The sequence below is a fragment of the Castor canadensis genome, chromosome 5 (assembly GCF_047511655.1).
Source record: "Castor canadensis chromosome 5, mCasCan1.hap1v2, whole genome shotgun sequence".
NCBI classification, from domain to species: Eukaryota; Metazoa; Chordata; class Mammalia; order Rodentia; family Castoridae; genus Castor; species Castor canadensis.
Genome location: NC_133390.1, coordinates 89,872,790 through 89,884,559, shown reverse-complemented (window position 1 = coordinate 89,884,559; position 11,770 = coordinate 89,872,790). Strand labels below are relative to the sequence as shown.

General features: G+C 36.2%; 1 protein-coding gene across 1 annotated transcript; it reads left to right on the top strand.

The window, feature by feature from the left end:
- The first annotated feature begins 56 nt into the window (after window positions 1-56).
- Ndufb5 (NADH:ubiquinone oxidoreductase subunit B5) lies at window positions 57-11,205 on the top strand. The gene is made up of 6 exons (XM_074073715.1): window positions 57-262; window positions 3,755-3,843; window positions 5,192-5,258; window positions 6,392-6,453; window positions 7,924-8,030; window positions 10,976-11,205. The coding sequence occupies exons 1-6, from the start codon at window positions 139-141 to the stop codon at window positions 11,094-11,096; spliced, it is 570 nt and encodes a 189-aa protein (XP_073929816.1). The 5' UTR covers window positions 57-138; the 3' UTR covers window positions 11,097-11,205.
- Window positions 11,206-11,770: the final 565 nt, after the last annotated feature.

Here is an 11,770-nt window from a genome sequence, read left to right as displayed (position 1 = left end):
CGTTCACTCACGCCCATGGGATGAAGCCAACAGGAACCGGCCCATGCCCTCTTCCAACATGGCCGCCGCGCACCTTCATCCTCATTGGTGAATTGGCCCGTTCGGCTTCCGTTGCTCGCCCTATTGCCCGTCGTAGCCATGGCGGCCATGAGTTTATTGCAGCGGGCTTCGGTCACTGCGTTGACAGCTCTGTCCGGCCGCTGTGTGGGCACTCGACTCGGATCCGGAGGGTTTCTCACCCGGGGCTTTCCGAAGACTGCCGGTGGGTGCTGGCCTTGGGAGAAAGAGCAAACAGGAGGGCGGGAGGAGACAGGAGAACTGTTCCCGGGTGACCTTGTGGATCCTGAGGGGGTCGGGACAAATTGTGGGCCTTGTAGAAGATACTGCTCTGACTGGGTGAGGGATTTTCCCTAAGTAATCAGATCGATTGCCTCGAACTCGCGGTCCTCCTGGCCCAGCCTCCCTACTGCTGGGATTGCAGGTGCTTGTCACTCCGCCCGGCTAAGGACACCAGATTCTTGCTTGGTAGGTTCCACCTGCTGTAAGTCCTAGTCCCACAAATGGGAAGTTATGTTGCTGAGAAGCCCACGGATATGCAAACAGGCATATATGCAATTTGTAAATTGGCCCCGAACCAGTGAGACACAATAGTTATTGTGCCCATAGAGCCCACGATAGAATTTAGGGGTCCACGAAAATGTTTTTTAAGTATCTTCTTAAAATACACAATAAATAATACATAATATATATAATAATAAATACACATTATAACTCATGTAATAATAAATTCGTTTCAGATTGCATTTGTTTTTTATTAGCCCAGTAACAAAATAGCACTTTTACCAAATTAGGGCCTCAAAAGCCAAAAGTGCCAGGGCGCTATGAAAGATATAATGCAGTCCTAGAAGGACTAATTTTGATCCTCTTATGAACTGTTAGCTGCTAGGTGAAATACTCATAATAACAACACATCAAGTACTTGGTATTCTGTCTATCTTATTCTCTCAAAGACTGCAAAGTAAATACAGGGTTATTATACCCATATTACAGATGAGGGAACTGACTCAGTTATTATAAAAATAATGCACCACTTTACTAAATTAATAATGATGGCAGCCAACATTTATTGAGCACTTATTATGCATCAGATACCATTCTAAGATTTTTAAAGTATTAATTCATTTAATCTCCCTGATCTAAGATACAGTGTAAGTTATTTGCCCCATGCACTACAAATAAAGATTTTACCCAAAAACCAAAAAGATTGTCTCCATCTTCAAAATATCTTGTCCTATTTTACCTCTCTTCTAATTTCAATCATGCTGCTACTGATGAGGCAATATGCATAAGGACTTGCTGGAACATGATGGAAAGGACCAGAGGTATTTCAATAAATTTCCAGCACAGGTTTAAACTTCATACAAAATATAATGTGCTAACATTCTTTGATAAAATCTCTTTGTAGGCCCTTTTTGATACAGATGTCCTCAAATATGCAAATGCGAATCCTTCAAATAACCCCTCAGATTGAATTTAATTGAATCTACTGCATGATAAACTGAGGTAAAATTTCACCTCAAATTCTTCTTTCTGCATTATTCTCCACTTTTGGAGTTCTGGAAAGATCGCTATTGGAAGTTTTTTCCAATGAGAACAGGACAAGATCTTTATTCTAATGATGACTGTTTCACCTGAGTACCTGCTTTCAATGGTATTTTGCATCTGTTATTGTGGAATAAATATATAATCTTTTATATTGTTTCATCTATCCCTACAAGAATATAAGCTCCCATATAGAAGGAAATCCTGTCTTGTTTTGTTTTCTTTGGAGGTAGGCTGCTTAAATTCAAATCCTGGCCCCAAAATTTTGAAGCATTTTAGAACTAAAGTGAAGAGCACTTAATTACTCAGAATTTTTTGTAGTACTGTTTGTTTCTACTATTGCATAGCATTCTTCCCTTTCTTGCTTTTATAGATTTATATATATTTGATTAATGTCCGTTTTTCCTAGCAGAATCGATACCCCTCTTAGACTGTAGGCCAAGCATAGGACCTGCATGTAGTAGACATTTAAATACTTATTGAATTAATGAGTGGTTTGTAGAATCATCCAGTCATGTTCTTTATCTAGTCTACAAAAAATTCCAGTATGTTATTTTTTAAATGATTTGCTGAAATCCACATTACTTTGTCAAATTCTCTTAATCTTATTATTTTAGAGGCCAAGTAGAATGAATTATATTTAGTAAATTCATGCCAGCTTCTAATTGTCTTGTGAGTTGACTCCTTAAATTCATTGCAGGATGCTGCAGATGACACCAAAATTAAGAAATCCTACCTTCAAAACATTTATAGTTAAAAATGGCAGTAATGAGCATGGGGCCAATAATGCTAGCTACTCAGGAGGCAGAGATCAGGAGGATTGTAATTTGAAGCCAGACTGGGGAAATACTTTGTGAGACCCTATCTCAGAAAAACCCATCATAAAGAAGAGGGGAGGGAGCTGGTGGAGTGGCTCAAGGTGTAGGCCTGAGCCACTGCAAAAAAAGAAAAAAAAAGGCAATAATGAAAGTAAATAGTTTTCTTCTTGGTCATTGGGTTCTGCATACTCATATCTCACCAACCATGAATTGAAAATATTCTGAAAAAATTTGTGTCTGTAACTACACATGTGCAGACTTCTTTTTGATCATTATTCCCTTAACAATACAATATAGCAACTATTCACATAGCATTCACTGTATTAGGTTTTATAAGTAATCTTAAAGTAAATATAAGGAAATTAAAGTATATGGAAGAACGTGCATAGGTTATGTGCTGATCGTTTTATGTAAGGGACTTGAGCATCTGCAGAGTTTGGTATCTGCGGGGGTCCTGGAGCCAGTCCTTCATGGATACTGATACTGAAAGATGACCATGCACTCGCTAGGCTGTACAGCAATTGAGAAGAGGGAAGGTCTCATTTAATTGGGACCAGCGTTGGCTTCTCAGAGGGTAAGACGTCTCTGAGCCAAATGGATAGATTTCAGGAAGAGGAGCATTCCAGAGGTTAATATGAACAAAGGGTACAGATCTTTCTGACCTCTATTAGGACTGAAATTCCTTTAGTGGGAAATTAAAATTTTTCTTTTCATGGTGACTCACAAGTAAAATCTGAGTTCAGTTACACAGTGGAAGCCTAGTAATCCCATTTCTCTACAACAGCCAGGACCCCTCCTGCTCCCAGCGGGAAGGGCTAGAATGCCTGTAGTTATCCTTGCAGCCCTCCAAGAAAGGAGGAAAATGTAGAAAGAGGGTACAGGAGTGAAATGCTGCCTCAGTTTATTGCTAGCAGGCCTGATTAAGTTCCATGGGTGGAGGCAAGGAGGATTTGAAGAGGAGGATATTCTAAATCAGAAGTGGCTTACTATGGAATTTATCAAGATAGAGTGTATAGCTTTGTAACAAGTCAAATTCCTGAAGGGGATTTGTTGAATAAATAATGCTGTCCTTTCCATCTATTTCACAGCAACTTCCTAATGTATATTTTGTGTAAAACCTCAACAAACGAAATGGCGTAATTAAATTAAATTTATTTCTTTTGCAGCTTTAGTTAATATTTGTTTCAGAGGAAAACAAAGATGACAGCTTACCAAGAGTATCTGACTTTCCTGCCTCCTAGTAAATAAATTAATAGGATTTTGTCTCATAATATAACACTACACACCTGCATGAACCTTGAACTTTGTATAAAGTGGTAACTTAATATTCGCAGCTCCTGTGCGACACAGTGGAGACCATGGGAAAAGACTGTTCATCATCAAATCTTCTTCCTTCTATGACAGACGTTTTTTAAAATTACTGGTGAGTTAAAAAATTTTTTTTGCCAAACTCAGAGTGCTTCCTCTTTAGAAAATGTGTCTCATTTTATAAAAGATTTTGATTTTGTAAATTCATATTTCTTTTCTCAAAAGATACTGTGATTGTATAGTAAAATTTGATTTGTTACTGAATCTCCTTTTGTTAGTGAAACCTTTCCTTCAAAAAAGGATTTATACTAATTGGAGGTAAAACTGAGCCATTCCTTGCTTCTCAAAAGTGTGAAGTTTGGCTAGTTTGTGTTCCCTGCTTTAAGAGTGAAACATAAATCTCCAGGATGGGCACCAGTGGTTCACATCTATAATCCAGGCTGAGATCAGGAGGATCTAGTTTGAACTAGTCCAGGCAAATAGTTCGGGAGAGTCTATCTGGAATACCAACACAAAAAAAGGCTGGTAGAGTAGGTCCAGTGGTAGAGTGCCTGCCTAGCAAGTGTGAGTACTGAGTTCAAACCCCAGAAAAAGAAGAGAAATCTCCAAGTCTCAGGGTGGAGCTCAGTTGTGCAGTGCTGGCTTAGCCTGTACCAGGCTTTGGGTTCCATCTCTAGAACCAAAAAAAAAAAGAAGATGAAAGACGAAAAAAGCCTGCAAATTTATAAAACTTTAAAAATTGATTCATGTGAGGATGATTCTTAAAATATTATTTAAATTACCAAAGAATGCACAGAAAGACTTCTTTTAATAAATGAGCTGTTTTATTTTGGGATGTAATTTTTTTATTTATAAGTCATTAGGGAATATTGATTTTAGAATGGTTGCTTCATGGTCTTAATTTAGCAATAATATTACTTATTTAGAGCAATGACTATGTGTTTATATTGTAAGGTTCTTACAAAATGAAAACAGAGGCTTAGGAAATGGGAGTTTGCATTCCCTACCACTGTCCCTGAAGCTCTGGCTGCCTTGAGACCTTCTTTTGCCCTCCCATTGTGCTTAACCTTCTCCTTGTCCCCTTGCGTGAACCCTCTCTTTTCTTGTCATGACGAACTCAAATCCTATTGTGGTTTGAGTGGTTGAAATCACTCTTAATTTTTTTACATTTTCTTATTTTAACATTTTCTAACTTTTATGAGATTACTTTAACCAAAAAGCAAATGTATATTGTATTATGCTTATATAATTAACTGTTCTTAATTTCATTTTTGGTAGCAAATGTAAGCATCTAAAAGTTAGAGTAAAAGAATATCAAAGAAATCAATCATCTGATACTGTATTCTCTTTTTGGCATGTTTATTTTGCAAGAAATAAAAGGAAATCAAGTGAGGATAATTTGAGGGTGGGGAGAGTTAGGAAATGATCATGAGAAAAACTTTTTATTTTTTAAATCTTAACAGAAATTCTACATTTTGTTGACTGGGATTCCAGTAGCAATCGGCATAACTCTGGTGAATGTATTTATTGGTAAGTTCACCTTCCCCTAGCACCGCCAAATTGGTAAATTTTAAAAACACATTAATTTTTTAAAGGAAGTTATGAATATTATAATGAAAGACTCTTTAAATAGTAAAATAAACATAGGCGTGCCAATTTATTTTAAAATAACCAACTCTTAATCTACAATGATACACCATGTTATTTTTTAACATTTCTCTTTTTCCCTCCAAAAGCCTTTAAGGTAAGGAATTCTATAGAGGCCATGTAGGAAGCTTCTGAAAGACTTCTCTTCCCTCTGCTTGTTCCCCAAACCAGTTTTGACAAATCTGAATAAAGTAGAAGGAGACAGGTAGAAGAGAAGCTGAGAGACTGAAGAAATTTTAAATTCATCCTGGAATATATAACCTTATAATCCTCTCAAAAACAATGAAGGTGTGAATGACATTGGATTTTCATGGGAAATTCTGTTCAGAGTACTCCTAACACCTTGAATCCTAAAATATTTTGTCTAATTGGTAGAGGAAAGATCAGAAGGAATAATATATCTTTCATTGTGTCTTGTAATATTATAAATAAGCAGGTTGGGTGTGATGGTGCATGTAATCCTAGCACTGGGTAGGTTGAGGCCAGAGAATTATGAGTTCAAGACCAGTCTGAACTATGTAGTAAGAGCCTGTCTCAAAAATGTTTTAAAAAGTGGGGCAGGTAAGGGGGGTGGCTTATAAATACTGCTTTATACCAAGAAGATAGCTAAAAAGTACCCAGTGGATGGATTTATTTTCAACCACATTAAAGTAAATTTAGAAAATTAGATTTTCATTGGTACAAATAAAAGAAGAAAAGATTTTTAAAGCTACCGGAAGTTATTTTATTTATTGGTGAAGGATTAGTATTATTGGGCTCAGCATGATGGTTGATGCCTATAACCCCAGCTACTTGGAAGGGAGAGATAGGAGGGTTGTGGTCCAAGGCTAGCCCTGGGCAAAAGTGCAAAACACTATCTGAAAAATAAACCAAAACAAAAAGGGCTGGGGACATGGCTCAAGTGCTAGCCTGTGAGCCCCTGAGTTCAATCCCCAGTACTGCCAAAAGAAAAAAAAAACAAAAGAGTATTATAAACTCCTAATGCCTAAGTTGAACTCATGATTTTCTCTTATTAGGCGAAGCTGAGTTGGCAGAAATTCCAGAAGGCTATATTCCAGAACATTGGGAATATTACAAGGTTTGTATTGATCATTGCAAATTACTTTCTGTTAGTTATCTTGTCAATGTGCTAGTTAATGTCTTAATTAGGCAATTATGATTCAGTTTTATATTCAATTTTTGATATCAAGTGTATGGTACATTTTTACTTTTTACATGCAACTACTTTTGGTACTTCATTGTTTTTTCTTGTATTAAGCTTTACAGTATTTTTAAAGAATGACTCTGAAAATATGTTATCAACCTAGCAGCCTAACAAAATTTTTCCTAAGTTCACTGCCATAGGAAAGATGTTACCAGCACTAATGCTAGCTGTCACCTACTGTGTATCTGGTACCATACTAAATGTTTTGCAAATATTATCTCATCTTATATTCAAAGTACTGTTATTATTCTCACTTTAGAGGTAGGGAAACTCATACTCAAGTGATCTGTCCAAGAGAGAGGTCCAGTATGAATTTAAACTCAGTCAGTTCAACTCCAGAGCCTGCACTGATAGTCACTATACCATACTGTCACTGCCACCCAAACACAAAATTAATTTGTTCATTGTCTTCACAAGTATTATAGTGAGATGGCCTTGAATAGAATATGCTTATTGAATTTTATTATCTGAAAGAGTCATATTTTAGAAAAGAAATGCATTATTATTATTATTATTACTATTATTATTATACCAGCACTCAGAGCTTCACAGCTAGGCAGAAGCTCTGCTGCTTTAGCCATGCCTCTAGCCTGCTTCATTATTAAATTTTAAGGAAAACTGGCCAGGTGCAGTGGCTCATGTCTGTAATCTCAGCTACTCTGGAGGCCAAGATTGGGAGGATCTCCTTTCTAGGCCAGGCAAAAAGTTGAGACATAAGTAGGAGGATTAAGGTCTAAGCATCCCAGGCAAAAAATGCAGGACCTTATCTGAAAAATAACTAACACAAAAAGGGCTGAGGATGTGACTTAAGTGGTAGAGCAAGTGTGAGGCTATGACTTCAAACCTTAGTAATTCCCCACTGTACCCCCTCCCCCCAAAAAGTCAAAAGTTAAGCTAAACCATAAAAAAATTGTTTATTTATTTATTTTGCTAACTGGTGGAAAGAGCTTCATGTTTAGATCAACAAAACCTGTGCTTGTCTCCTGCCTCTGCCACTTAGGATACCTCAGTGTAGAGGAATGGGAAAGAGTACAGGCTTTGGAGTCAGACATACCTACTGGTTTAGTCCAGATGCTGCCACTTAGCTGCATAATTTGTGTGATTTGCTCATCTCTAAAATGGGCGGCAAAAATAGTATCTATCTAATGTATTAAAATGATTTAAAATGTATGTAAAATAGTTGGCATATAGTAAATGTTACTGGTTTATCTAACTGAAATGGTCTTTTTATTTATTTATTTTTTTGGTGGTACTGGTGAAATGGTCATTTTAAATAATAGTAAACTATAAAACCAAAGTATTTGCTTAGAAACTGACTACTTCTAAAGAAATTTTCTCCTGCAGCATCCTATCTCAAGATGGATTGCCCGTAATTTCTTTGATAGTCCTGAAAAGAATTATGAAAGAACAATGGCTATCCTTCAGATTGAAGCTGAAAAGACTGACTTACGGTAAGAAAGGCGTGGGGAAGAAAATCATTTCCTTGGGTTGCAAACCATAGGGAAAATAAATTAATAAAAATTGCAGCACTGTGTATGATCTTTGTAAAAGGATGTAGATAGAAGAGAGAAAGCCTCGTTAGAGTGAGGACTGTGAGTTGGTGACTACTCACAGTCCTCACAGGAATTTGTTTTTAAATCTGTTTTTTTATGTGTGTGTGTACAAGGAAATCCTGTCCTCACCCTACCCAGTTTCTTTCCATCCAAATCTAGTCAAACTCTTAAAAATGACTCCTGTTTAACAATTTGTTCCATATGTTCCTAGAGAAAATTTTATGAGTTAAAATACATATTTTACAATATAATTAAAAGTTATATTGATACAGATAGAATCTTTATGAACACTATTTTGCACCTTCTTTATTTTATGTAGCTTGGTGCTTTTTCTGTAATAGCATATACCTACCTCATTTGTTATAATGACAGCATTATATATTTCATTGGATGGATTAGTTTTCTAACCAGTTCCCTATGTTCTTTCCAAATTTATGTATTTGTGTATATATATATATGTAGGAAGCAAATTCCTAACATGGCACCAATTAACCAAATAGTGTATGTCTTTTAAGTGTTGAATAAATACTGCCAGGTTCTTTCCCAGACAGTAATACCAGTTACTTTTTCCATCCCCAGTATACGATAATTTCTGTTTCTCAGTAATGGAATTTATCAAACAAATATTTTTGCTGATAATTAGCCTGTTTTGGTTTTGTTGCAGATGGGTTTTCATGGTTTGTCACTTGCATTTTGGCAATGAAGAATTTTTCGCACTATGAATTTTTTTGTTTGTTTCAAATAACAAATACGTAATAGCAGCTAATACCTCTTTTTTTTTTTTTTCTTTCGTGATACTGAGGATTGAACCCAGGGCTTTATGCATGCCTTTAACAACTTGAGCTATAACTCCAGCTCTAATGCACTTTTGAGCTCTTTTACTATATACCAGTGTTTTAGTTACTTCATATGTATTTGCTCATTTAATTGTCAGGTTTGTTAGTCTTTTTCTTAAGCTTCTGGGATTTTGTGTCATGCAGAGAACCCTAATAGTAATTAAATAGGTAAATATATTATTCTAACATTATTTTTTAGAAGTTCTTGTGTGGGCTAGAGACATAGCTCAGTGGTAGAACATGTGCTTAGAATGTGTAAGGCCTTTCATTCAATCCCCAGCACTAGGAACATATATAAGAAATAATCAATCTGAATATATTTTAGTGTTAGAAATGACATATAATTGAAAAGCAAATAGATGCACCCATTAAGGTCACTGGGCATTTGACAAAGTGTATACCTATGTGACCACCACTACCACAGTGAAGGTCATTTCAATCACCCTAAAATATTCTTGTGTACATCTGTCCAACCATTCCAATAAATCTCCACCCTTTATTCTTGGCCCCAGGCTACCGCTGATCAATTTTCTATTCTGTTTTAAACTCTGTGGTTTATAAAAAAAGTGCTGTGATACTGGAAGATAATTAAATGTTGAAAAAGAGCATATAATTAGCTGTGTTTCCTAGGTGTGCACTTATGAGCATAGAACAGCAGTGTGGCTCATACTTGGTAATATAAGACTTTTCTGAACTTCATACACATAACTTTGAGTTCCAATTACATGAGACCCTAGAATTCCTCAGATAAACAGAGATCCTAAACAGTCATAAAACAAAAGAAAAAAAAACAGACCTACCCAACCCCTGACTTCTACCCCTAAAGGAAAGATGCCATGGAATGGGCAGGGGGGCGGGGTATCTGCTGTTTTAGAAAGCTTGCATTTATATATTTGGAAAACTGAAATATGAATAAATAAGAGTCTCTCCCATAGTTGACCCTCCCAGATTTACCTATTATTTTTAGTCTTTCATGTTTTTAATATTCTTGTCTTTGTGTATTTATGCATACTCATAAATGGCAATTTATTGTTTTTTAATGAAATGGGAAGGTGCTATACATACTTTACATCTTGTTGTTTTTGTTTTTCTTTTTTTCTCCAGTGTTGGGGATGAAACCGAGGGCCTGCATGTGCTAGCAAGCTCTCTACCACTGAGCTACACCCCTAGCCCTTATACCTTACTTTTTTTAACCTAATAGTATGTCCGTCACCTTCCACATTACTACCTACAGATTCTCCCTAATTCTTTGTAATAGTTACGTAGTCATCCATTATATAGGTGAGCCATAATTTAGCTAGTTAGTAATTTGTTTAGTATTTTAATTACATTTTGAATAACTGCATTCAAAAGTGTAGAAAAAGAGGATGGTATTTAATCTGTAAAAAGGTGAATAAATATACTCTCTTCAGTACATAGTTACAAAGGTATATAATCTCTCACAGATAAGGTTAATGAGCTGTTTAATGGTAATAAAGTGAATTATTTAGTTGTGACTAATTTCCAGTCAGATGAAACAGTAAATATGTGTTGTATAAAAATGGAAGACTAGAAATTTAATGGGAAAGTGACTGTTTCAAGAATGTATGGTAGCTTGTGCAAATTTTGGGTGTGGAAGAGGGAAAGCAGATTATTCAGTTTGTGAAAGAAGGATGAGGACAGCTGAGTAGATCTTAGAGTTGGAGAATGTTCTTAGTTTTTCTCTTTCTTTTTTCTTTACAAATACTGTCTAATGACCAGGCATAGTATGATACTGGTGAATAAGATACAATTTCCCTGTGAGATGTTTTCTGTGCTAATGATGACAGGCACTAGTATAGACAAAGGATATGAGCTCCTCCAAAAACTTACATTTTCCTACAAGTTGGCATAGCATATGGTATAATAGTAGGCATTCTGTAAATGACTCTTCTAGCATCTGAAAGATGGAAGTGCTGGAATCACAATGGAACTGTGATTGTAACTGGAAATGCTGGAATCACAGTGTTGTTACTCCATTTGTTACAGGTTAAAGGAGCTGGAAGTTCGAAGACTAATGCGTGCTAGGGGCGATGGACCATGGTATCAATATCCAACCATTGATAAGGAGCTTATTGATCATTCTCCAAAAGCAACTCCTGACAACTGATCATTCATTTCTCCAAATACAAAGCCTATTCTCTCAAGTGGAAAATAAATTAATTCATAGCAGTCTGTATTTTTGCTCTTGGGTGAATAAAAGAGCTTCTTCCATTGTTCTTTTTCTCAGTGTTGGTTCAGATGAAAGTTTTTGATTTGGGGGTTTCAACTTCATTTTTAAGAACATTTAAAATGTAGTAATAAAAACTAAAAGCTGGGTGTGATGGCTCACATCTGTAATCCCAGCTACTCTGGAGGAAGAGATAGGAGGATGGTGGTCCAAACCTGGTGAGGCAAAATCATGAGACCCTATCTGAAAACAAACTACAAAAGCAAAAGGACAAGGGGCATGGCTCAAGGGGCAGAGTGCTTCCCTAGCAATAATGAGGCCCTGAGTTCAATCCACAGTACAAAAAACAAAAAATCTGGAGAAATAATAGGAATCTATGAATAACTACAGTTGTGGTATCTTTGGCAAGTTAATGTTTTGTTTATCTGGCAAATGCACATTACAGAAGAGAAGTCTAACTATGCTGAGTGTCAGGAGTAGGGTCATTTGTACACATCTGGATTATTCAGGGGACTTTAAGTTGTACAAGAAATGTTGAACCAAAAGTGTTAGCACCTTAATAAATTTTCAGTGACTAATAATAAAGTTTATAATCTTTTCATGGTTTTAAAAGC